General features: G+C 41.0%; 1 protein-coding gene across 13 annotated transcripts; it reads left to right on the top strand.

The window, feature by feature from the left end:
- On the top strand, positions 1–27,452 carry lrrfip2 (leucine rich repeat (in FLII) interacting protein 2). 13 transcript variants are annotated; one of them, XM_008430077.3, is made up of 27 exons: positions 1–199; positions 3,499–3,654; positions 10,484–10,570; positions 10,778–10,837; positions 11,237–11,296; positions 11,419–11,451; positions 11,562–11,633; positions 13,928–13,975; positions 14,098–14,160; positions 14,378–14,467; positions 15,777–15,833; positions 17,044–17,097; positions 17,187–17,243; positions 17,439–17,513; positions 18,390–18,503; positions 18,846–18,887; positions 19,566–19,697; positions 19,966–20,037; positions 21,322–21,492; positions 21,568–21,660; positions 22,741–22,833; positions 23,760–23,861; positions 24,186–24,318; positions 24,407–24,577; positions 24,670–24,749; positions 26,553–26,657; positions 26,744–27,452. In XM_008430077.3, exons 2-27 carry the CDS (start codon positions 3,565–3,567, stop codon positions 26,852–26,854), a joined length of 2,265 nt encoding a protein of 754 aa, XP_008428299.1. In that variant the 5' UTR covers positions 1–199; positions 3,499–3,564; the 3' UTR covers positions 26,855–27,452. The 13 variants fall into 13 exon arrangements, with proteins under 13 accessions (XP_008428299.1, XP_081472268.1, XP_008428300.1 ...); XM_081616142.1 differs by lacking the exon at positions 18,390–18,503; XM_008430078.3 differs by lacking the exon at positions 19,966–20,037.
- Positions 27,453–27,454: the final 2 nt, after the last annotated feature.

Genomic DNA, 27,454 nt, shown 5'->3' with positions numbered 1-27,454 from the left:
CATCCGGGACCTTTTTCAGCTCGCCAGTGAAAACTGAAGGAGAGCAGAGGAAAGAAAGGCGGACTGATGACAGCTGTCAGAGTGGACAAAAACACTCCCATTCTGTGAAGTAAACCCGAATGGCTCTGCCCAAACACACCGGCAGATAGAGGACAGAAACCCTGGGAGAATAACTGCCTTGCTTAAAGGTGTCGCGAAGGTAAAATTACACATTTTCGGCTTGGAAAAAACTGAGTCCCAGTTTGCCCTGTGTGTCTCTCAGGAGAGTCGAGGTTAGCCTCGCTGCTAACTTTGTGAACCACCCAGCTATTTATTTCTGTAGCTGGTCTTTAGCCGAAGCGTTTCTAATGCTGGATCGTCGCTGTTATCGGAGGGATTCTCGGTCGGTAAAGCGTTGGGTTTCATAGACACACAGGAAGAGTTTAAATTGGAAAGTTTATGGTTAATTTCAGGGGTAAGGAATGCTAGTTAGCCGTTCCTGTTAGCTCTTCGGAGCTGTGGCCAAGCACGTTAAGACCAACAGGCGTTAATTATTATCTCTTTAACCAAGGAGTAAATCAAGCTAAGGTTGTTACTGAGTATTATTTACAAGCATAAGTATGTGTAGAAAGAGTAATGTTGTGTCAGCCGGTGTGTTTCTTAACGGTTCAATTGAACCCAGCTGATTATCGTTCAATAAGGTATATTTCAGCACTTTTCCGATCATAAACAGTCATTTGAAACTGTTACAAATGATGCATTGGAGTGGTTTTAATTCATTCTTTTTCTGGTTGCCCGCTAAGTTTTCGACTTGTAGCTTTGAGTTTTCGATCCAAAGGAATTAGATCATGAAATATTTGAACGGAGAGCGCATAGCTTTCTCTGGGTCCACTGACTCATGAGGTATTTTGTCTGCAGCAGGCAGCCTCAGTCATTGTGATGGTACCGATAAATGCATCAGATTGTCCTCCAATAATTCATTTCTTTAAAGGGCAACATGAGTAACTACAGGTGGGTGTCAATAAATTAGAATACAATCGAAAAGTTGATGTATTTCAATGCAAATAACGAAATTCTTATATTACATGTAGTTTGTTTTTGTTTATTTTTGAGGATAATAATGCAGAAATATTCCTTCAGAATAATGTCGAAGTCAACTAATTTGTTTTCCAGCTTTGCTACAGAAGCTGCCAATAAAAAGTGCTCTGTCCAAGCATATGTGTGGAAGGTTGAGTGGAAGGAAAACATGTGGTAGAAAAATGTGTACAAGCAGCATTGATAACTGCAGCTTAAATAGATTTTGAAGCAAACCCATTCAAGAGTTGAAGCAGTTTCACAATAAGGTGGACTACAGCTGGAGTTAGTTTTTATGCACAGATGTATCAATAATATGGGACAGCCACTCTGGAACCAGCAAAACACACTGATTTTGATAGCGCTGAATAAAGCAAAAACTTGTTATTGTTATGTTGGTTTTTATTTAATTTGTCTTGTTTTCATTAAGCAAATTATTTTTGTTATTTCAGTTTTGCCAGTAGAAGTACAGATGGTGTCAGAAGCAGCATGTCTCAGTTAGGGAGAACTGGACTCGTCTGTTGCAGAGATGAAAGTCAATTTAGCATTTCATTTGTAAATTAAGGTCCCAGAGTCACTAAAGACTTTTGAGATATTGTGGTAAAAAAAATATCACTTTTGATTAAACAAATTGCAATCTAACTCCAATCATTCCCAAAATATTCAGTAATAACCTCTAAATATTATTTCTAGGCTGCTAGCAACAGGTTGAATATATTATTGCTATGCAAAGTATAAATTCAGGACAATCAACTAAACACTTCATTGCAAACAATCCTCCAATATTCTCAACACTCACTCTGATATTATGAAGAATATAAAGTATTGGGATGTGACCTCACTTCCATCATGTTTAAATTTGGATTCTGTATTGACCAGTGTGGGCAGAACTCCCGGGTCTGGGCCCAGAAAGGCCTGCTTAATGCAGGTTTGTCGGTAAACAATCTGCTGCACTAGCCGTCTCAAATGAATAATTCACCAGTTGTTTGAATGTAATGTTTCCATGAAGCTGCTGATGTCTCATTAAAGGAGGTTTATGTAAGCCACAGTCGTCGATCAGAAACCCTAATGGGACCCATACGTTAGTGAGGGTTGTATGGTTTGTTACATATACAGTTAAATATAGGTATAAAATCCACCAGACAGCCATAACATCATGACCGCCCACATTAAGGACAAGCACTGCAGCTCATCCTGTTCTATTGTGGTGTTCAGGCAGAAAGCTCACATTCTGGCATTGCTGTGTTTGCTACATGACTCCTACCTAAACATCCAGGAAACTGGTGACGCCTCCAACAAAAGACAGATTTAGACCTGAATTCAAAGCCTTTGGCTGAATTTTTGTCATCTGCTCCTGTGTAATAGTCCTCCCATGTTTTTGTGATCATGCAGAAACGGTTACACAAAGGCTACCATTTAAAGTATGTCACCAAATATACAATGAACAGTAACACTTGTTTGAAGATGCACAGTAAAGAGTTTTTATTGGCTAATTTTCTCTTGATTTGCTTCAATTTAATCATTTTGTCAAATGCTGAAAAGTCTGATTATTTTTCTGTCTATTCATTAAATCATCAAAAGCAGGACCTCCCTCCATTTTTGATCTAAATCCATCAGCAAACACTTTTATGCACTTTTTTCAGTTTAATAACAAAGGAAACTTCTCTATATTAGAGCTTTCAGCACTTTTTTCTGTTTCATGTCAGTTTAAATCACAGTATTTACAGGTTTGCTGATTAAATGATTGACAATTCAATGACGTTGACGCAAAATGTAAATTTAAGTTCAGATGGACATGCATCAAATCACAGATTTGAGAATTAAATTGAATCGCAATCATATCGTGACATTTTGTAATTTTGACGAAACATTGCATCAACATCGAAACAAAGTGATATAACACGATTTTGGAGTTTGCAGATGAAAGTTTCCATTCAGAGAAGCGGTTGTTAATAATAGTAGCCACAATAAATGTAACAGTAAAAGTTGCTATAAAGCTGCTAAATGTTGCTACCTGTAGAAATCACTGCTATACCAGGAAGGGCTTTTAATGCTAGTCTTGTGTATTTATATTGAAGAAATCAGAATTTGCCAAAATTAAAGATTTCTAAAAATCTGATTAGGCCAGAAACGGCATTGCAACAGTGGTTCCCAAAGCGTGGCATGGGTGCCCACTGGGGGACATAAATCAACACATTTGGGTCTTGAGAGCCACTTCTGAAATCAAAGAATGTTTTTAAGCTGCAATATCACAGATTATCATAACAGGACAAAACTCCTCAGAGGAATCTAATCAGGACTTTAGTGGTCATAATATTATGGCTGATCGCAGTGTGTTTTCTACAAACAGCTGTGATGTTTAAACTTTACCTCCAACATGCTGGTGTTCGGTCTCCCTGCTCCCATTGTTTACATCGTTTTCGTCTGCCTCTGTTTTTCTTCCAGGTGTTTTCAGCGCTGCCTTTTCTTTCCAGCTTTACACTTTGGTGAAATCTCAGCTGCTGCGCTAACATGGGGACACAAGGCACCGGTAGAAAACGAGCTCCTGTAAAAGATCGGTTCTCAGCAGAGGACGAGGCTCTGAGCAGCATCGCTCGGGAGGTGAGGTCGCCTGAGAGGAAGAGTCCTCTAATGTACCTGACGTCAATTATTCCACCCATCAGTCGATGCAAATGTGATTTAATCCAACTAAAATGTTTCTGTTTTAACTCGAGCGTTTACTCCGCCTCATTCAAAATGGAAAAGCATCGATTTGAACAGCAGCAACTTTTATTATGACTCGTTAAAGGGAAACCTTTCAGAATGAAGGTGTTGATTTAAATGAGTCTAAAGAGATAAAATGTTTTAAAGTAGCAGAACGCACAATTCTGCTTCTGAATTTAAGCAGGTATGCATACATGCAGCTTTTGTTGTTGATCATTAAATATTGTCATGTAAAATATTTTGTCAAAACATTTTGTGATTCAACAAACATTAATTTGGGAAAATGAAACAGTTTTCATGATTCCTTTAAGATAAACTTTTAAGAATATTTTATAAAACAGAAAATATTTGAGTAGAAACCTTTAGAAAAAAATCAAGCTGTGATTTCTCCAGATTATCTCCACTGTGGACCTTCAGCTGACACTTCATGCCCACAAACAAACCTTTTTATGCCTAACAGGGTAAAAGAAATGTGTTTTAATGAATAATGGATATAAAGTAGTAAAATCTTCTGAGTCATTTAACTACATGTTATTTTTGTTGTTTGCATTTCGACTCGCTTCTATTTGTTTTGATTGTTGTTTATGTTTGGACCAGTTCTGACCCCCGACTTTGATTGTTGATATTGTAAATCATATTTAGTTACTGTAAACTTAGCAGAAAATTGAAAACTACTTTAAATAGTTTTCAAAGTTTATGAAACATAAAATTACTTCAGCATGGGTTTGAAAGCTCCGGAACCAGTCGGTCCATTTTGAGCTGCGAAGCTGGAAAAGGCGACTTGACCGCCGTCCCCTCTGTGCTGAGTCAGCATTGTTTACATGTGGCCTTTCAGCGTTGAGCTTTGTAAAACTTTCCACCCAGCACTCTGGTTTAAGACCCAGTTTCACCAATTTGAAGCTTTGTGTCCACATGTGGCCGTTCTGGTTCTGCTGGTTAATATTTGCTGTGGTCAGAGCGAGCCGGGTTCTGGACAGCTGGTCTGAAGCTGACTGGGAAGTATTTTTGTTTGGTAGAGAAAAGCCAACTGAAGGAGAACGGGCTGCCTGGCCTGTAAAGACACGTCGGGATGATTTCCACTGCAGCTCCTTCATTCCTTTGGCTTTTTCCATAGTCGGGTTCTGCCGTTTTGTCTCATTAAAGAAAAGAACCCGGGCCAGGCTTTCTGTAAAGACCAGAATGAACCCACAGACTTCCTGGCTTTATTAAAAACATTTAAATTCAGGATAAATCTCAGGTGTTAGCCTTGTTTTGTTCGAAGTCAGTGTGGGATCTTTAAAAGCTGCAGGCAGCGCTCGGCTCCGTTTCTCTTTATAGTCGCGCAGGCCGACCATAGAAACATGAGTCACCCGGCCCTCCCAGTCCGCTCCTAAATCTGAATCTCTTTGTGCAGCGAAGCAAAGATTAGACCAACCGTGCAGCAAGTTCAAGGGGTCAGAGAAACGCTTATCACTGAGAAAACTAAACAGAAACAAACCCCACAGAGTGCAGCTTGTGCCTGGTCGCTAGCTGTCCATGCAGGCCGCATGTCTGGGCCTGGCATGCGCCGCTGCTGCTGCTGCTGCTGCTGGGGATGACGGTGAATTTGAGCCTGCAGCGTCACCGGCCGCATTCTGAGGCACCTTGGGTTACTTCTTGGCTGTCGGGGTTTGAATGCCAGCAGCTTGCTAACAAACCCAGCCTTGGCTAAAGCTCCACCATGATTACCTGTTGTCTGAGATCAGGCTCTAAGGGGCGCGCTGGTTGGCAGTGATAGCAGGTATTGGCTTCCCTCGTTGCTTGGAGGGAGTGTCTTTAATTGACGGCAGAGGATTTTATAGGCAGATCAAAAGGTCTTTGTCACAAAGGAAAGTGAAACACCTTAATCTTCAGACTGAAGATTATAAACTCAGGTTTATTTAGTTCCCAAGAAAATCAGACTTTCTTTTAAAGGAAAGCAGAGCCACATTTTTACATTAATGATTTCAATAAAATTGGAAAAGCAAACGTAAAACAAAGCATATTATTTAAATACTTAAAAATAGTCGGACTCAATTACAATTTATCAAGTTAATTCCAGGATGTGTTGTTAATAAGTCACATTTTCATCAAACTATATAACAACAAAATAAGCAACATTTTCAATTCAAAAAGCCAAATTACTGCTAAATCATTGAACAGTGAGACATATGAGCTCAACTTCAAGGTATTTATTGCTTTTAATTTGTTATTGATGTTTTTCAACCAATAGATTCGTAGCTGGAAACTTTATTTAAAAAAAAATTATGTGTAATTAATTAATTATAATTAACGGGGTTAAGTCCCAACCCCAGACAAAATACGTTACTAAATGAAAACTAATAATAAAATTTGTATATACTATACGTTAAATGCTTTTTCAGTTAAGTTCTTATTTTATAAATAATTTTTTGAAGCAGTATTTGTTAAAAGTGAGATTACAAATTGAGCAGCATAAATACTCAAAGACTTGATTTGCAGTCGTTTCTCATGTCAGGAGAGCAGAGCTACTCAGCGCAACATGTCCGCTACAAACCTGTAAATAAAACGGATTTCTAGCAAATCTGCAGCCATTAAATATTAAAAATAAGACAAATTTATAATTTAGTTGGATAATCAAAAGTATAAAACTCAGTATTTACAGGTGAAAGCAGGGTGTTTTAGCATGGATCTGCATTACCCTGCAGACAGTTATTTGTTGTTTACACTTTTCTGACCTCTTTCCAAACTGAAAACATAGAATAATAATTGCTTTGCTTAGATTATATAAAAAATAAAATGTGGATTGTTGGTCGTCATCGGGAGCTTGTTGCTAATTGAGGAGCTGATAGCGGCACGCCGGACGGGCTGCTGAGCGGTTATTAGCTGCGTGTTGGAGGTGTGCCGTGCTGCTGACGCCGTCCTGCTCAGGTTACCCTCTCAGGGCCGCGACGTGGCCGAGGGCCGGCCGGGCCGGGCCGGGCCGGGTCGGGCTATAGATAGGACAGAGACACAGAGCGGGTCGTCCTGTCAGACAGATCAACAGGTGCAGAGCACACAGCCAGCTGTCTCTGACTCCAGGCGGCTTCCTGCTGCACTCACTTCTTCACTTGCACTTTTTAATCTTTGCATTACTTCAGATTTTATTATGCAAAAACATGAGCATTTATGAGAATCTCAGAAATTAAGGAAAATAAATGTTTCACATGATGCAAGAGAAGCAACACCTATTCATTCTACTGCAAAAATAAAATGAGGATTCTCTATTATAGTTAAAAAGTAATAATGATTATTTTGATACATCAATGAGCCTAAATCTAAAATAAGCACTTGCTAAATTATTGGCTTTCAGACTAATCTAAAACGGGAGAGGCTGGGTCATGTGGTATTTGTTTGGTCATGTGATGTGATGGTGATGCAGCAAAGCATTATGGGTAGTTTAACTGAAGCAGAGAAGCAGTTTTAGCTGTGTGGTCGTTTTTATTTGGTGTCAGACATCTAGGAAAACAAATATGAGTTGATATTGGTTGGCTGATATAATAGCAGTATTGATTGCTGATTATTGATAATATTGGTGCATTCTGACTGGCGTCAATTTAGATTTAAAACTAACGCATTTATCAATGTAATTAAACAATCATGGTGACCTTTCCTTTATTCTTTCCATAATTTTAAACCTTTTAGATATTTAGTTTGAAATGAGGAAAAGCCCAAACAGGGACGGGCATTTCAAGTGACTTGGAGCTATAAATGGTGTAAATATTTAACATAAATGTTTCATTTTGGTGTAGTTTGATACTGGAAACTGGCTTATGAGTGCTTATTATGTAAGTTGACCTTAAGTCATAGAGTTTTAATTAGAATTTTGACATTTTTAAAGGTATATTCACACCAGAAACGTCTTTTGCTCTGCTTGTTGGGTTCAGACCAAAATCGGACTTTAATTATTTGTGTGTGTGTTTTTTCTTTTTTGTTTGGTGCCGTTTGCTTTCACGTTGCATACAAAGTCATTCAGATGTTAATCATTCCTCCTGCAAGAAGTGATGGAGCAAGACAAAACATGGATGTGGAAACAAACTTACTTTGACAAAGTTCTTGTTAAGAAGTAGCGTTACCAACGCTGAAGGATTCATTTTTACCACCGTCATGAGCTACGGTGGCTCATGACGTCCAAAAGGACGTGTATTCCATGTAGTTTGTTGGATCAAGGCCGGACTATATTCATACCAAATTGAGAGCGAATTGAGATCACCTTAAAATTGTGATCTCTGTCTGGTTGTTCTTCCACACCTGGGTTTGGTTGAGTGTATCCACACCTGCACAGTCTGGACGAACGTGAGAAACGAGCTCTGGGTTGGTTAAAATTTAATAATAGCAGGTGTGAACAAATCATAGCTACGCAAACAGAAAAATTGTTTATTTTGCCTCCTTTAATGCTGGAAATCTCACATTTATATCTGATGTGGCACAAGAACACATTTGACAAACAAATGACATTCCCAGGTTCTGAAGTTGAACTTTGGAAGCTCCTCTCTGGTCACCAATACTGCAGCGTTTCAGAAAAACTATTGATTTTTTTCAGTAGTTTCATCAACTTTAACCACAACCTGTCCCCCTCAGGTCCTCTGAAGCCACTTGATGATCTGAAAATGGTGTTGTTTTTGCTGTGTCCGCTGCAGGCTGTTGGTGGAACAGAAACAGCTCCACTTTTAGGCCTCTTGTGCTGGCAGTGCAGATAAGACGCTGGAATGCTGACGGCGTTTGTCTGCTGTGAGATACTGTACACATTATCTCTAGTATTTATGGACTGTCTTTTAGTTGAAGATAAAGGTCTGGGCTGCATGAACTTGGGTGCAATTCTTTGTTGATGGCATGTTTAAATAGTTTCAGCAGTATTCCCAGTATGTATTAGGTAATAAAGGAGTTGGCTACACAGGAACCTGTATGACTAAGTGGCTCCTCCCGCAGCCTGTCCAGGGGTTGTTTAAATTATAACCTTCTGCTGAGGTATTCTGTAAAATGACCCCCTGATGGGCAGATTTTATAAAGCCTCCAGGAGTCTTTATTGGCCTTAGTCGTGTACATAAAGGCAGGATAAGTTAGATTTTGTTTATAGGCAGATTAGAAACAAGTTATGTTTATAAACTGTTAGCTTCTTCCCCATGAGGGCTTTAAATTAGCCCCCCCCCCTAAAGTTGATGGTTCACACATGTTATGGATGAGAGTCGCACACAACTACCTCACAGCTGGAAGAGTTCAGCAGAGAATGCATGGTGGATCCCGACATTTCACCCAAAGTCTAAATTTGGTGCCGAGTTGCACCATCAGGAAACGTCAGAAAATTCCCTTGACTTTTAAATGTTTTTTTTTTTAAATGTCTGAAATCTATTAACATCTTTTACTACCAGAAATACCTGTGCATCCATTCTGATCAAATATGTTTATTGATACTTCATTGAGTATTAAATGGCATAAAACAAAACATGCTGCTGTTCCTTGAGATCAACAGCAGATTAAACTGAATGCAAATAGATAAAATAAAAAATCAATAAATTGGTCAGAGTAAGTGAGACGCCTTCTGAAGATGCTCAAAAGCCTATTTTAATAGTTCAAACACCAAATGTGCATTAATGCAGAACCTAACCTCCACAATCTTCCCTATTTCCGCTGTTTGGGGTTTTAGCCAATCAGAGCTAAGGAGAAGGACTATATAACTGGTTCTGCTTTGATGTTGAAATACTGATTGCATGACGACACAATCCAGAAAGAGGTGGTGAGGAATCTCTGACAATGCTCAGTGCCCTGGTCTTTTAGCAGCTCTTAAATGGAGAACAAAAAGAATTTGACTTCAGTTTCAAGTGCTCACAGCGTACAGACGTTAAGTATGTATAAATAAGAAGAGAAGCTACCTCTCCTCTGTGGTGGCTGGTTTTCGCAGTAGGCAAAGGTAAAAGTCACCAGTTTGTGTCCTGAATGTGTGGGGTCAGCAGAGATGTTAGCTGCACTTTTCCTGACTCAGACCCTGCAAAATCCTGGATGGAGGGAAGACCCAGCCAGCTTGGACCTGACCTGTCCTGCAAAGAACAGTTAGATCTGGAGAGAGAATAGTCTTATAAACCTGTTTTAATTTTACTATTCCGTAATTATAAAATGCTCAACATGTCAGCTTTTTTCTTTAGGAAATGAATATAATCCTGTTAAACTGCAGAGCTGCATAATATTGGCTGCTCTCTCTCAAAGACGCAGTGTAACGTTGCCTCTAGTCCTCGTGTGAATAATGACAAATCATGACAAAAAAGTGTATGTTTTTTCTCTACTAAAATATAAACTATATGTTATATAGAAAGTAATTCATGACGAGTGAGAGAAGCAGGAGAGCTTCCTGTATTCTCTGGATGGATTCTGGACTATGAGTCCAGATAAGGGGCAGATCTTCCCATCATGCAGGATATAAAATCCTCAGGGTAATAATCAGTCTGATAAGATCACTATGGTAACATTTCTCTAAAACAGCTTTAGTTTTATGTCTTCTTCCTCAGGTTCATTCAGCGAAACCTCATCCGCATTTCCCAACCTCTCTTCTCCAACAGGAAGTCAATGTTTTGAATACTTAAAAATACTCCTCCATTTCAGTCCTGGTGTTTATCTGCGTGCTGCTCGTCCCTGTCTTTGTTTGCTGCTTGTGCCTGCGGGTCGTGACCTCCAGGTTTGCCCGGGGTGCTGACAGGTGCGTTCATGTTGTCTCCCCCAGGCCGAGGCGAGGCTGGCGGCGAAGCGGGCGGCCCGCGCAGAGGCCAGGGACATCAGGATGAGGGAACTGGAACGGCAGCAGAAAGAGGTATTTGACACAAAATGGGGGCAGCTTTTTCACTTTTATGGAGGTTTGGCTTCCACGTCCCACAAGTTTAAAAATAAATAAATAAATAAAAGTGCTGCATGTCCACAAATGAAACCAAAAGTTCTATAAATGTGGGCCAGATTTTCTTTTTCAGCGGTTTTCAGTGAGGTATGACTGTTTTTCCTGGCATCTCCTCCCTGTGTTCAGCTTTCTTACCACTCCTCCAGCAGCAGCAGCAGAAAATGGGGTCAGATCCACCAGTGGATGGTAGGAGACCAACCGAGTGCTGCTGTTTTCTTTGCCACTAACACGGTTGTGTGGGACAGAGTCCCATTTAAGCTGCACTTGACTCCCAGACTACTCTGTACCTCACAGTGGAAATATGTATTTGCTTTGGAGACATTGTGAACTGTGACTGAGTCTGTTTGGAGCGCAGGCTTCAGCGTCTGGCTTTATATAGGACGGTCGATTCTGCAGAAAATTGGTTTGAATTCTAACTTTAGTTCTTTAAATTTGAGCTTCTTCATTCATAAATGAATGGCTTGATGTTCCAGCATGATATTATCAAATATCAGCTCTGTGTGCTACAAGCTTTAACAGCTAAATCAACTCAACACTTTCTATCCACTCATTGTTATCTTTGCTGACCTTCCTTCCCGACTCCAGGCTGAAACAGAAAAAGCCAGAGCCTCTAGTAGTAGTAGATCCAGCAACCATCATCACCGGGTCTGTATCCTCCTCCACACATTTCCTCTTTATCTCCACTTACTTCCTGTCTTCCTTCATCACCCTCTGTTCTCTCTCCCTTTCTGTTTGTCCACTCCGTGTTTCCACATCGACCGGAGCAGGATGACGACCTTTTGTCAGTCCGCAGCTATAGGGTGTGTACAAACGAACGCTGATGTGTGGAAGTTGGTTTTTTGTGCAAAACACATTCACATTATTCTTTTTTTTTTTTTAATGTATGCTCACATTTATTTTATATTCAAAGTCGACTTCTTCATCCGTGCACGACCTGGGCTCTATCAAGAGTCGATCCAGTTCCCGTAGGAAGGACGTCCTGGTGCGTCACTGCAACACTTTAGTACAGCTGCATGAATGTGACCTAATTACCAGCAGAGTCCAAAGTCCTGGAAGGGGTTGGAGCATTCGGCTTCGCAAATGAGCCAGACATGTTTTGTTCTATAGGTGATTTATATAGGGAAATTATTCTTCAGTGCCTGTTTTTTAGTGGTCTTCAGTTTGTTGGAACCATTTTCTGCATCTGTTTCCAAAACTTTACATAGAAAAAATAAATCTCATGAGGTTTTATGTCATAAGGCACAAATTGGGAAAACATAGAGGGCTCACAAATGTAATGAAACGTCTTGGTAACTTGTGCACAAAACTAATAAAAAGTTCAGAGTTGCTCATCGTAAATCCAAGATCAGGACCCAGTTTCACTGCCAACTGCAAAGAAACAACGTTTTAGCCATAAACTTTCTTAGTACTTTTGAAAGTTTGCAAATCATCACATCTATGGCATCACATTCCTGCCAAAAACCCATAAGAGCATATGAAACAGTAACAACAGTGCATGTATTAATTGAGAGAGCGCATCGCTCTGATTGGGGTTAAAGTGGTAAAAAATGTCTCCTCCATCCACCTGGATGCTCTTAGCAGAAAAACTATGCTCCCTTTTCTAAATGGGAATATTTGCAGTTTGTATCTTATCATATTCTTTATTGTTATCACAATAATACCACAAAATATTCTGCTAAAATTCTAAGTCCATATCAGCCACAGATTGAGGCTATAATATTATTTTACTGTATGGAGACTAAACATCTTTACTGGCTTTCATTACTGCTGGTATTTGGTCCAACAGCTAATCTACTGGTTTGACCTGCAGCTAGAGCAAACTGTGCTAAACTCTAATTTCCTAGGCAAATCAAACGCACCATAACTCCTTACCTGGATGTAGTGGCGATGCCTTCAGATTGCTGTTGCAATGCCTTCCCTTCAGACGTGTTTACACGCGCAGAAAGATCTCTGAAAACATATGTAGTTTGTTTAAACTACTGGAGTTTGGAAAACCTGCATGTGGAATAAATCTTCCCCAAAAATGTTCCAACCTGGCCTGTAAATGCATATTTCTGGGGTAATCAAATCACTTCCAGCATAACAAAGGGTTCCATTCATGCCATCGCTAGAAGCGTTATAGGTCCATTTCAAATGCAACTTTACATTTTGGCAGCAGCGTCTTCACCTTACAGGTAGTGAAAGGCACACAGCAGAGTGGCTCCCTCCAGCTGCTGTAGATTCATCTGACATTGAAAGTTTGTTTACCGGATAAGTCGTACACCATTCCCATTCGGGAAAATTCAAGTTCAGACAGGCTTGTATTCAGAAGGGAACCGACTAACCCGAGTCTTTGAAGGCAGAATGCTGTCTGGTCGCTGAAGCTGTTCTCATTAAATTACTTTAAGACATTTTGTCATTTGTTTTTGAAATCTTTTGGCTTGCTTCCCTAAGAGATCATTACTAATCTGTTATTCAAGTTCTTAAACCATCAGATTGGTGCAGAGTGTTATTCTAGCCATTCAGCTTCCAGAGTTTCAGGAACGGCTGATCATTCATGGGAACTTCTTTAAAAATGTGGACGCTGACATTAGCGTCTGTGCTGCTGCAGCATGTTTAGCTTTGAGATGCTTTTTTAGGTTTGAATAGCTTCTTTGCTGGCTAATCACTGTTAGCACAACTTGAACATAACAATAACGGGATGCCCTTTCTAGCATCCCATCTGGTGGCTTGTTGTCTATTGTTGCTGACTGCTTGTGCTCAGATTTAAGGAAGTGAACACAAAGGTACCTGTGTAGAAAAAAATTAAATGTGATTTATTTGTGTTAAAATTATTAATGCTTTAAATTCTATTTAATTAATTAAAATGATTGCGTAAAAGTTCCAGCTCTGCAATAAAACACATTTATTCTTCCAGTTATTTTACGTAAAACATTTGAGTTGTTTTCATTTCGATCGTTTTGAGAGATGCTGCTTCTGTTTTGCCGCTGCTTTAGCTTCCTTATTATGACTGCAGTAACAGGTGGGGGAGGGGGGAGAGCTGCATCATTCTATGATCTATACAGACTGAGAAAACCTGGTTCACTCCCACGCTTCATTAAAAAGACTCTAATTGTGGTTTTGAAACCAACAACAGCGTGCAGTGGCCTCTGTCCCTTCAGTGTCATGTGTGTGGTGTTAAAGCAGCATGCAGGTGTGTGTGTGTGTGTGTGTGTGTGTGTGTGTGTGTGTGTGCGTGTGTGTGTGTGTGTGTGTTGAATTTGATCGACCATCTTCTCAGACCTTCTCTCTCTTCAGTCTGACGGCCTTTCCTCCAGCTCCCTGCTGAAGAGTTCCCGTTCCACCGTATGTCCCTTTGACTTCATCCAACATGTCTTTCTGTCGTTTTTATGGTTTTATAAATGTTCCTCTGTTTCCTCACTGTCCTGCTTTTATTTTTTCTTCCTGCCTTTCCTGTGGCTCAACAGAGTTCTGTGTACAATGACCTGCGTGGCCAAAAAAAGGCTTCCTCCTCCAAGAAAGGGCTGCTGGTTAGTTTATCACAGCTCCGGCTCTGAGCATCGGCACCGCCATGCTGGTCCAGATTCGTAGAAGCTCACAGTGATTTTCTATTTCAGGCTCTTTGCCTTTTATAGACCTGACTAATCACTGCTTTGTGCATCTAATAATTGCCATAGTCTGACCCTGGAGGTTAGCATCTGCAGCGCTGCAGCTTGTTTGAGTCGTATTGTGTTGTTGCTCTCTTAGACTGGACTGTACCACGATCAGAGGAACTACAGCAGCCTTACGAAGACCAAACCACCAGCCCTGTCCTCCACCTCCACCTATCAGCCCCGGGTTGGTCTCCATCTCTGTGTCATTCAGCTAAAGTGGGCCATCCAACTTGGTCATTACAGTAGGATCACAGCTGCCAACAAATGGCTAAAATGAGCTTGAAACCTCCTTTAAAAACACAAATAACTGATTATTTTATTAACTTAAACCCCAAATAGTACCCATGAATGGACACCATGGAAAACGTCTTAGTGCTACAGCAGATGCTAACATCTACTGTCTTCCTTATATCCATTCAGTGCCAAGAAAGATAAATGGAGCTCCTGGATTGGCTGCCTTTAAAACATCAGCCAATAGCAGGTCAAGTAGTATTGTGCCGAAGTATTTTAACTTCCCAAAATGAATTTTCTTTTGGCTACTTTAAATCTACTCTACAAATATCTGCAAAAGGCAGATTTTCCCAAATAATTTGGAGCTATGTTCCACTATAATCTGCAAAAACTGGGCTACAAACAGGCTGTGGTCGACTGTGTAGCTGCAGTTATGAATATTGTTTCAAGGCTCTGACATTTTCTTAAAGTTTGTAAAAGTAGGTTTTATTGCCAAAAAGGAAACTGAGTTTGGAAAATGTTTGAGTTTCCAGGTTAAATAACAGCCAGTCTGTTATTTAAAATAGAGATCAGAATTTTATCAGGTGCTGAAATTTGATCTTCTACATTAAAACTCAAGTTTTTATTCATCTCAATGATCCATTTGTTTTTTTCTTAATTTGATATTCTAAAATAACAATTTCACTTAGTTTTTTTTTTTTTTTTACTTTAGTCTCTCTGGTTAGAGTCCAAAGAATTGACACTCCAGCTTTTTTATATATTTATTTGCAGCAAAACATTAAAAGTAATAATAATTTAATGTAACAAGTACTGTTCTATTTTTTCCTCTATTTGTCTCAATTTTTCAAAATGAAGCTGGTTTTGTCCAGATGTCCAGAGAGACTTGGCACCGTTACGAAGCTGCTACACTGGAAAGGAAAACTTCATATTTGTTACTTCACAGTTTGTAGAACATGCCGATAATAAAGTCCAAATTGTTACGGATTTAAATCTTCAGATTTTATTTAAACCTCTGAAAAATGTAGAAACTAGTCTGGAACTGAATCCACTGAAACGTTTGAATTCTGGACGTTTTCCCCGTCCTGCATAGAGACGGTGCTCGTTTGGCTGGGACAGTCTCTCAACACTCTGAAGTTTAGCGGCCTAAAAGTGACTCGCTCAGCAGAATCATCGTCCTGTTTCCACTTCACTTCTCTCACCACCACAGCATCCCTCCTTCCTCTGCTCTGACTTCTTTCCCATCATCCCTTCCTCCCACACAGGCCTCCTCCTCCTCGTCCTCCACCGTCGGTTCGGGTCTGTCTCGCAGCCACAGCATGGTCAGTTTGTGTCGGTGTGTCCTTGAGATATTGGATGAGTGGATTTATGTCTCCGATTGTTGAGAGATCTGTTCGTTAGTTTCTGAGAAGTTGAGCGTTTTGTTGCAGATCAGTAAAACAAATGGTCAACTTGTAGCCATTTAGGAAAATATTAATTTCTTTTTAAACATCTTACTGCAAAGCTTTGCATAATTGTGCAAATTTTTGTACAAGAAAATAAGTGTGGTATTTGTATTCAGCCCCCTTTACTCGGATACTCATAATTTAAAAAAAATTACTTTAATTTAGAAGTAATTGGTAATCAGACTAATTTAATCTCAGTTTAATTCTACTTAGTCTTTGCAGTGAAGCATGGTAGTGGCAGCATCATGCTGTGGTTGTGCTCTTCTTCAGCAGGGACAGGGAAGTTAGGTAGTTTTTAGGAAATTTAATGAAAAGAAATTGTTAGAATGGCCTAGTCAAAGTCCAAGACTCCTTCAAAGATTTATCTATACAGTTTTCCTCGGTTTGATCTGTTTGGGAAGGAAAATTGAGTAACAATGTTACATGTAAAATTCAATGTGGACATAATCCGAAAGTAGGGTTTCCCAAAGTGGGGGTCGGGAACCCAAAGGGGGTCGCAAGACACCAATTAGCGGGTCGCAAATTGGTTTTCAGAATTATTATGACGTGTACCTCCAAGATTATGTAAATTAATAAATGCATCATGAAGTAAATAATGTAGCATTAAATAATGTATAGTAATACAGGTTTTAATTGTTTCTATAAAGCAAATTAGTTTAAAATGCATATTACTTGACTCTCCATATATGTTTATTTAAATAGATGGCTGTGTGGTTGCCAGTAGTGCTCTCCAGTATTTTGGGGATCAGAGGCTGAACAGTTTAGAAACTCCTGCCCTGAAGGACTTGAAGCTATAACTTTGGTTCTTTAAAGTACCGACTTAACGAGACTGGATAAGAATCCAAGTCTCACTTTTCAGACTTTTATTGGAAGATATGTTTTAAACCCTTGCATGGTTGGTGGTTGTAATGTGCTGAAAAGACGAGGAAGCGGTGTGAATACCTGAGCCAGGGTGTGACCGGGTTTCTGTGCTGCATGGCCTACAGAGAGTGATTCTACTCCACCCAGTTGAGTGTTGCGTCAACCATCAACATTCCCTCCTGCTTTGTTGCTGAGTCCTGTGTTGTCTCCCACGTGTTTCCCTCAGGCCTCTATTTACGATGACGCTGGTCTTTACGGCTCGGGCTACGGTTCAAGAGCTGTAAGTCCTCTCAATGTTTGTGGAAACAGGTTTTTGGGGGGTTTTTTTGCCATCGTCGTCCCACATCTCATTCCTCACTTCGTTCCCAGCCCTCTGAACTGAGCTGGTGCTCCTCTGGGGCCAGCTCCACACGCAGCAGCCCTGCGGTGAGCACGCTAAACCCACCGCCACCCTGCATGACCACACCAACACACCACTAATGAGCTGACGCATTTCCTGTTAGGGACTAGGATCCATACTCATACTGCAGTTTATTGCAGAAAGCTTCATGCAACAGACCTACGTTTAGTTTTTTTCTTACCATCTGTGTGTTGTGTGTGTGTGTGTGTGGGTATTCGTAGCACTCCTCCTCAGATGATGACACCGTCAGCAGCGTTTCCCAGGAACGCTACAGCCGAGGCCGGAGGGACAGCACGGTGAGCTGCTGCAGCTGGACTCCACCGAACCGCCTCTGATCCTCAACTTTCACTGCGGTTTCAATTAGAGATGCACCAATAAGCTGGCAGAAGATCTGATTTATCGCTTCATCAGAGCATCAAATACTGAAAAAATTTTATTATTTTCATTCTTTCTAAATTTATGAAATGCAAGAAAACCAAAACTGCAACTATCTTTGGTCGACAAACAACAAGAAGCATTTTTAAACAGAATTTCGATAAAACTTTGGGTTCTGTTGCTTTGAATGGCCCGACATCTGACATAGACGATGGATGCTTTGATGCCTGAATGGGAAAAATCTTGGAATTCAAAACCTCCAGCTCAAACAAACCAGACGTACATTTTTCTTTTTATTGTATTATATTTTCCTTAGGCTAAATATCCCGCGGATATTATCAAAAAACGAATTTGCTGATGAGATTGATATTAGCCTGTGGTTAGCACACTTCCGCTAATAGCAGAGCTAATTTTTCATTCAACACTTCTGTATTTTTTGCTAACTTTGACAATGTTTAGCTTTAGTTTTACATAGGTTTTAATATCCAGTGGGTATATTTTGAATCGTGTTTATTTGCTGCTTTTTACATCATACATTTTTTTTTAAAGCTAGCTTCTGCCTAATGTATATTTAGTCATGTTCAATGATTGTATTTAAATATGATTAATCATGGTTTTAAAAAGCCTTAAATCAGAGCCACTCTGATTGGTGCATCTCTTGTTTGGATATTTTCAGGTTTTGCAGCTTTTTCTGTCATTCAGCTTGTTTTTAAATCCTGAGTTTACAGCTGTTTCCCGTCGGTTCTCTTTTCTCTTACGTTTTCTGCCACTGTTCTCCTCTTCCTCTGTGTGAGTAGTCGTCTGACTTCTCGGACATTAGCGAGTCGGCTGCTGATTACTTCAGCCGCTCCAACCGAAGGGGCAGCATTGTGTCTGACCTTGACGAGTTGAGCATTCCAGATCTGGACGCTGTAAGTGTCTAAACCGAGATCGCATGTGTGCGCCTGGAAATGCAGTGCAGCGCTGAATAAACCCGAGTCCTGGTTGTAAACTATAACATCTGGTGTTCAAGACTGAACTGAAAACATGAACTAACAATGTTCAAGGTGAAAAAGGTTGTGTGGACTGAAGCATGCACTCAGATGTTTTTTAGCCAACATTTTGCTCGTTTTGTTTGTGAACATGCAGCACTTTTCCCAGACTGATGGTTCTGTTTGAACTAACTCCTGATTCACAGGTGACCCGACGACCCCAAGCATGACTGCACTTATGGTCTCCAACTCACTTAACAATCTGACTTCTCTCTCCTGCAGCTGGATGAAAAATGTGACAAGCAGTATACAGATTATAGTCGGGTAAGTAAGTTTAGGTCTAAAATGTATCATAATCACACATGAAGTCTGCCTCAAACTGCAGCATCTGACAAACTTCTGCTATGTGAACCTTTTTGCTACTTAAAAATTGAGTCGGGAACAAAACACAGATTTCCCACAATGCATGACGCATCAGTAATCTTGATGTCTGAGCTGTCAACAAACCGTTGTCCGATGTTCACGCAGTCAGTGGAGATTATCAGCTTGTCTGTCAGGTTTTAAAACTGTAGGACCAGGTGATGGCGCCCCCTTCAGGAGGATTTAAACAAGAGAGTTGCAGTGGATATACAATGTCTTAATATTTAAAAAATTGTAAAATAAAACAAAGTTCTATAAAACAAAAATAAAAGTTCTAAAGTAAGCAGTAACCTCCTGTTGCTGTTATCACAGTATTTTTCAGTGGAAATGGTGACTTTCTTCCTTTTCTTTCCATTTATTTAAAGTGCCATTTAGCTTTAGCAATATCTTCCATTTCCATTGTTAAGTTGCAAAATTAAAGTTTGCTGGTCTTTGAGAGGGCGAACTTTAATTTTTATGCCATTATCAGTATTTTATCAGCTGTTTTCTTCAGGATCCTGTAAGTGTCTGAGAAGTGTAGGATGTTCTTTACTGTTTTTGTTTAATATTTCATTAAAACTTGAGTTTCTGTGGCGTCCCCAGCCGTCCTCCCGCTGCGCCACGCCCGGCCTATCAGCAGCCTCCCTGGCGTCGCTGGGCGGGACGTCGTCTCGGCGAGGGAGCACAGACACCGGTAGCATCTACGACCCTGACACGAGTCTGAGCGAACTGCGGGTAAGACACTTACTGTCTCACCTTCTCAACATGACCACATATGTTCCCTCTCATCTCTTCAGATCTCTGAAATACTTCATTTATGTTCCTCCTGCCTATAAAAGACTCGTTTCTTTGAAGCGTTTCCCCCTGTGAGCATGGGACGTCTGCGAAGCTGTCCCTTTAAATCTGGCTTTTGATGTTTATGTCAGCTGGACTGTCTGTGAACGGCTGAATGGATGCTTTCTGTTTGTTTTTCACCCCAACCGTTCCTCCATGTGCTCTGCAGGATATCTATGAGCTAAAGGACCAGATTCAGGATGTAGAGGGGCGGTACATGCAGGGGCTTAAAGAGCTGAAGGTAGAGGGGCTGGAGCTCAAAGCATGTCTTCTCCCACTCCTCTGGCATCACTAACCTCTCCTACCTCTCGGTCTGTGCTGTGTGGTGAACCTCTACTGCATGGTCTTGCATCACTTCCTGTTTTGATATGACACTGTGGCTTTAAGTAGCTCCACCTGCGGTCTGATGGGAGTCTTGCATCCCTGGTTGCTGTTGGCATGGTTCAGCAAGATGAAACACTTTCTATCTAGTGATAAGAGTTTACTAACAGCCTGGTTACCGACTGTTCCTGGCAGAGTTTGATGTTTTAACTGTCCTGTTTCCTGGAAAACTTCCATCTTGTCTCTTTCAGATTCGGTTTTCACCACACCACCTTGTTTCACTTCTGAAAGTGATGCAATGCTCTGACTTCACTGGACCTTTCTTCACATATGGCTCACAAACGACTTGTTTAGAAAATACAAGAACAGCTGCTGGTCATTTGCTCCTTTTTCTGTTTTCTACCTCTGTTTATGATGGTTTTACAAAACTTTATTCCGGTAGGGACCAGATCCGATTTTATCTGCTTTCCCAGATGTTGATTTTAAAGTATTTTCCTACGTTTATATGTAGATGCTGCGTCCATAGCAACAGAAATCCACCACAACTGAATCAAAATGCTGAATTACCTCCTTGTCATACCAGCAAGTTCTGCAAAGGCCTGTTCATTACATTAACTTGATTTATGTTTGTAGGAGCAGGGATTCATCTAGAGATGAAACCATTAATCGAATTAATCATGACTAATAGATTATTTAAATAATGATCAGTTTAGATTAATTTTTCTGCAGCCTCCAACAGGTTTCCACTCATTACCGCCGTGTTTTGGGCTTCTTCCACCTTCCCATCACAGCATAATGCTGCCACTGTGTTTCACAGCATCAGTTTATCAGGAGCTGCTTTTCTTAGATTCGTCTTGGTCGCCTGCATTTCAACCTGGTCCAACCAGAATCCATGAAAATCAAGGTTTAACGTCAAATCTTCAGAAAACTTGAACTTAGATCTGCAGGTAGAAAATATTAATTGAATGTGTGTGAAATGGACACAAGGGGTTAGAAAATGGAGGTGAAAATTGTAAAGGGGCAAATCGACCATTAAAAAAACGTACAGAATCTGTTCTACACATAATCTCGCCCTGTGTGAAGTGTTTGTCTACTTTAGGTCAAAAACATGCTTCTTATGCTACTTATACACCTGTTGCATGTTAACACAGCTTCTAGATGAACTTCCTGCGTTTACTCTAACCTGCTTCCTAACTTGAATCAGGAGTCGCTCACAGAGGTGGAGGAGAAGTACAAGAAAGCCATGGTGTCGAACGCACAGCTGGACAACGACAAAGGCAACCTGATCTACCAGGTGGACACGCTGAAGGACGTCGTGGAGGAGATGGAGGAGCAGATGGCCGAGATGAGGAGGGAGCTGGACGACAAGTCAAAGGTCAGTCGGGACGTCCAGTTTTAACTTTGCTTTTCCTAAAGACGCCCAGAGTTAAAGTGTTGCTTGTTGTTTCAGGAACTAGAAAGACAGAAGCACACATGTTCAGTCCTGCAGCACAAACAAGAGGAGCTGAAGGAGGGAATCCGCCAGAGAGACGAGCTCATAGAGGTACGCTGCAGAGAAACGTCTGATCAGGGTTCTCTGGAACTGGCCCTTCCTCCCCTTTCTGCTCCATTTGACTCCTTTCTCCTGTTTCTGCCTCTGTGTCTCTACGGCCTTCTGCACACGTAGCCGGATCTTGAGAAAAACTAATATCAACGCCACATCACTTTAAAAAACACAGGATCGGTTTCAGAAACATTTTCATCCGCACTAATCTGCACTAATCTGCCCCTGAGCGTCGATCTAAACATGCCGCACCCATAGGGGGCAGTGTGGCGCTAAACCAAAGCCTGTCAACCAATCAGATTGCTTCTAAACAATCATGACTTCCTGTTAGGACTGAAACCTGGAGCCAGGTCAGATCAGGGTTTGTACGGCTGCTACGAATCCTTGAAAATGCTTGAATTTCATTTAAGTATTTTCAAGATTTTGATTTCTGCATAAAGTCCTTGAAAGTGCTTGATATTAAAACTTAGTTTTGTAACAATCTAATGCTGGATTAAAAACCTGAATTTGGAAAACCAGACGTTTCTATACACCTAATTAAAAGGTTCACTTTTTTCCTCTGTCTGAAATTAAATCAGACTAACCTTTTCTTTTTTAGGCCAGTCAGAATTACCCAAATTATTTCTATACGCCAAATGCCAGAAACATTAGCAAGAAAATTTATTTACTTTTCTTTTTCAAACATTTAATTTGAGCAGGAAGGTTTGGGAAAAGTGTACAAACCCTGTTTTAAGTAGCATAGTAGAATATTAAGATGTTAAAACACAAACAGCATTCATTTGAATTACCTCGAAGCAAATATGTGGATATATTGGTGCGTTATTCGTCCCTCTAAAATCTCCTTTTCCCACCTACACATACAGAGTTTTCTCATATCTCCACTTTGGTCAGCATTTTTATAAATAATCATTAATTAATCAGATTTCTTGTGTTGATAAACAAAACGCATCAATATACATTAGTTTTCCCAGATATCGGCTGTGTATGGACTAGGCCTCGGTGTTTTCATTTCACCTCTGCTCCACTGAACGTCTCCTGTTCTCCCTGCTGTTACCTGGCCGTTGCTGACCGCCGCTCCAGGAGAGCCAGCGAATGCAGACTAAGTTAGACGGCCTCACCAGAGAGGTGTTTGACCTGCAGGAAACCATAAACTGGAAGGACAAAAAGATGGCGGTAGGAGGGCTGCTGTGACGGACAGCATGGCGGAAACCCTCGGACCTGCTCACATGCACAGTCTGGGGTTTTGCATGTCATAACGGCGGTTAGACCTGCTGACTGTCTGGAGGCTTGCAGTGACATCACTCTGATCTTAGATACTCCAGCATGACAGGCATGTTCCACCTGTGCATCACTACAGCCGTTACATCATGAAACGCCTCACTTCCTTTTAATCTGAACCCTTTTACGTTACATGCATTGCTGTAAGGATGCACTCCGCCTGGGATTTCTCTCATTTTGACACCATGCAACCATAAACTTCACTGCATTTAATAAGACCTTTCAGGAGAGAGCAACATGAAATAGTGCAGAGTTGTAAACTGGAAGGAAGCACTGCATGTTCTAGTTTTTTTTACACATTAAAATGTAAAAAGTGTGGATGTTTTTGTCTGGGCTTTGACTAGGCCATTAGTAACAAAAGTGATATTTACTGCTGCTTTGTAATTATTGCTACTGTTTTTCATTCTGATGCTTCACCTACTTATGATGATTTGAATGTAGGAGCAGAAAATACCCCCAGTGTTTTCGTCCCTGTTGGCTTCTCATGGTTTTCTTCATGGACTTTATGAATCCCTGCAGCTCCTCCAGAGTCACCTTGGCCCCTTGGCTGCTTTAGATGGACGTCCATGTCTTGATATGTCTCCAGTCTCTTCCTGATCAGTGGCTGGATTGAAGACTTCAGTTATGCAGCACTTGTTTTGGTTTTTCACACTAAAATCCTGATAAAATATTATAAATTTGACAAAATGGCGGCATGTCTGCATGTGAATTTGCTCCTGTCTGTCTCCATCCCTCTGCATGTGGTGCTGTGCTGCATGTCTGTCCAGACATCTGTCCAACTTTCTCCTCGTCTCCTCTCCTCTCTTCTCTCGTGTGGCCAGGCCCTAGAGAGGCAGAAAGAATACTTTGATTGCATTAGGAATGAGAGGGACGAGCTCAGAGATGAGCTCGCCGACATCAAGGGGAAGTCCAGAGGCGCAGAGGTAGGTTCAGCCAGGCGGAGGGTCAAACCAAACCTCTGCTTCCATCCCGTCTGTTTGTTACTCTTCACTTTCTGGTTTCTTATTCCTCCAAATGTGTGGATTTAGTTTTATTTGTTGCTGTTTGTTCAACTTCCGGTTTCAGTTTAATCTTTATTCTCCTGGTAAAAACATGCAAAACTGTCTGTGATTGCTGTAGCTATACGTGGCACTGAAAAATATTTGAATTTAAATAAATCTAAGTTCACAAAAAATTTTATTGAACAAATGCGTCTGCATCTGTTTGCTCATCACAGTGGGTTTTTTTTTTTTAATAATCTGTTTCAGAAACACGGCCTGGTGATAATCCCAGACGGGACGCCCAACGGAGACGTCAACCACGAGCCTCTTCCCTCAGGAATCGCCCTGGTAACCCAGGAGGCCGCCCAGGTGCTAGAGTCTGCAGGCGACGGCCCACTGGGTGAGTCACGCCGCCCGTCACCCATAGCAACGCTTTGTGAAGCCACTGACCGTCGGTTGGTGCAATGTCCCCCCCCCCCGTCCTGCAGATGTCAGGCTACGGAAGCTGGCGGACGAGAAAGACGAGCTCCTGGCTCAGATCAGGAAGCTGAAGAGCCAGCTGGACGAGGAGAAGCAGAAACACTCCAAGGTGGACGGAGCGTTCCCAGACGGGGAGAACATGGAGAACGGTACAGATCTGCACTTCATCGAGATGCAGAGTGAGCTCACTTCCTTCCAGAACCGCAACATGAACCATAAAATCACGCTCTGCATGTCCAGCCTCACTGCTCTGCTCTTCGTCCTCCTGTAGGAGACGCCAACAGACAGATTAGTGAATACAAGTTCAAGCTTTCAAAGGCCGAACAAGAAATGGGTACAATGGAACAAAATGTAAGTCATCAGCCAATCAGATCGCTTCCTTTGATCTACAAAGCTGCAGCGCTTCGCTGTGTAACTATGGTAACATTTCATGTACCATAGTTCTTGTAATGCTACAAAAAGTTAGCGCTACCTCTATTAGCTTTATGCTAAATCCAATTAAAAATGTCATTCATTGCTAACAATAAGTCTTTCCAAGGAATTAAACACTTTTCCTGTTTTTGTCATCATCAGTTTCTCAGATCAAAATTAGTCGCATAAAATTCAGTATTTTTCAGTTTGTGAATTTTTCATAATGATCCATTTAAATTCTCAAATATCGTTGACCTGTTGGAAAGACTTTAACTTTAATCTATTCATGTTTATTTTTAGTGGCAGAGACTCCAAAACTTGTAAAATATTGATTATTATAAATATTATTAATAAATCATAATTTCATCAGCTCAAGTAGATTACGTCTGAAGCCAATCTGCATAATAGATAGAAGTATGAAATAAATAAAACCAGAATAAAGAATAAATTCATGCATTAATGCGCTGCAATGCATCAAAACAAAAAATCCTTTTGATCTAAACACATCAAGCAGCAGCTTATTTGATGTGCATGATTTTGATGATGTAATGTTTGTTCACCTGCTGACTGGTGTTTTATTTATGACTTTGTAATTTTGTACTTTTATTATGTAAAGTGCTTTGAACTACTTCATTGATTCTACTTTAATACTTTTTTAAATTAGGTACATTTTTATTACTTTTTTCTCTTGTGAAACAATCCTTAGAAAATAACCTGAAAGTGTCTGAATCAACAGGTTAGGTCTAGGCCAGTGGTTCTTAACCTGGGTTCGGTCGAACCCCAGGGGTTCGGTGAGTTGGTCTCAGGGGTTCGGCGGAGCCTCTGCCGCGGAGGTAAAGACACATTAACTTGTGTAAAGTCGTGATGACGCCCCGCTTTGCCAGCACTTGCTGCAGAGGATCACGTTACATTGCTTAGCCAATCAGAGCTGCGGAGGAGCCCTGATTGATTGAAGGAGCTCCACTCTCAGCATGGATTTGAACTTTTGTCTTTATTTACTTCAGCAAAACTCAGTTTTTACCAAATTCTGTAGCTTTCGGTGAACTTCTAAATCTGCTCTTTAGTCGCATCTTTTCGGGGTTGCTACTGCCTCTAGTGGCGTGGGGGTGGTAACACAACTAATATAATTACATTACTAAATCAGTATGCCGCAAAGTCTTTATTATTAATTTTTCATTCTCTTAAGAATGTAGAGCTAATTAAATGACCTAAACACCTAAAGACCTTAAAGTGGTTCCAGTTTCTCTCGATGACCAGCCTGTTGAAACTGTGGTAAATTTTAAATACCTTGGGTCGTTCCTGGACAGTCAGATCAACTTTGCTGAAAACACTGACTATATTTGAAGAACTTTTCTCAGAGTCTCTACCTTTTAAGAAGACTTAGTGATCTTGGGGTGACCCAACTAGAGTCTAGTTGGATCAGAGCATTGGTGCCCCAGAGTTGCGTTGCATATATGACAATATGCTCTAGTTGGGTCACCCATATGTCTTGAATTTGGAGGGAAAAAAATCATATTTTATTTATCACTACAGAAGGGTTCAGTGAATGCGCATATGAAACTGGTGGGTTCGGTTCCTCAAAAAAGGTTAAGAACCACTGGGTTAGGGTAACCCTAACAGATTCATCTGGGAAAAACCTGATGAATTTCTAATAGTTAATAGTAATAAAAGTGTAGTGGTAAACATAAAGTAAGCTCTCCTCTGTGTGTGTGTGTGTGTGTGTGTGTGTGTGTGTGTGTTCAGATCACCCGACTCGAAGGCCAGGTTGCCAGGTACAAGACAGCAGCCGATAGCTCAGAGAAAGTAGAAGACGAGCTCAAGGCCGAGAAACGGAAACTCCAGAGAGAAGTAATCTGATTACTCTGCGTTTTTCTGACGTGACGCGTCGCGACCGAATGCGTAACCTGTTCTCTTCCTCCTCCTCTTCCTCACAGCTGCGCACGGCTCTGGATAAGATCGAGGAGATGGAAATGACCAACAGCCACCTGGTGAAGCGCCTGGAGAAGATGAAGGCCAACCGGAACGCCCTGCTGTCCCAGCAGTGAGGCCGGCGCCGCGACCTCTGACCTCCCACTGCCACACTGCGCCTGAAGCTCACTCTGCTCTCAGCTGCAACGCCTGGAGACGTGTAGCTAACCAAAACACTTCCAACCTTGTAGCAGAGGGAAACAAATCTGAACTTTTTTTGTTGTTGTTTTTGGTAAAGTTGGGATTTGGTCCGGCTCTTCTGGAGGAACGACTGGGAAACCAAACTGGTGGAACTGGGAGATGCAGCTGAGGAAAACCTCAGGTCACGTTTCCGCCTCTGGCCGGGTGCTTGGCTCTACTTTCTGACAGGTTGCATGAACGGGTCTAATGATGCTTTTAAACTTAAATCTACTTGCTGCTCCAGGTCTGCAGCTTCCCAGCTTCCCTTCACGCAGTGAAGTGCCTTTTTCACTTTAGGAGACACGGGGAGGGGGCTGCACCGCTCAGTGAATACGATAATTGTTTGAACAGGTACAGTATGATGTATTTAAAATAATAAAACAACGGGGTGCAGTCATGGTGTGAAAGTATATAGAAACAACTGTGTCTGCTGCAGTTTCTTTGAATTTTTTTCAAATATTTAAAGATTTCTGGAGAATAAATGTATGATTTACAGA

The sequence above is a fragment of the Poecilia reticulata genome, chromosome 15, assembly GCF_904066995.2.
Source record: "Poecilia reticulata chromosome 15, P_reticulata-male-v2, whole genome shotgun sequence".
In the NCBI taxonomy this organism is placed as follows: Eukaryota; Metazoa; Chordata; class Actinopteri; order Cyprinodontiformes; family Poeciliidae; genus Poecilia; species Poecilia reticulata.
This window is presented reverse-complemented; position numbering and strand designations above follow the sequence as displayed.

What these genes read in the sequence shown, in the direction of transcription:
- lrrfip2 (XM_008430077.3), top strand. Translation starts at nt 3,565, where the DNA reads ATGGGGACACAAGGCACCGGTAGAAAACGAGCTCCTGTAAAAGATCGG. An exon ending in CCCGTAGGAAGGACGTCCTG is followed by an intron (nt 11,634 to 13,927) that starts GTGCGTCACTGC and finishes CTCTCTCTTCAG; the next exon opens with TCTGACGGCCTTTCCTCCAG. An exon ending in GCACTTCATCGAGATGCAGA is followed by an intron (nt 24,578 to 24,669) that starts GTGAGCTCACTT and finishes GTCCTCCTGTAG; the next exon opens with GAGACGCCAACAGACAGATT.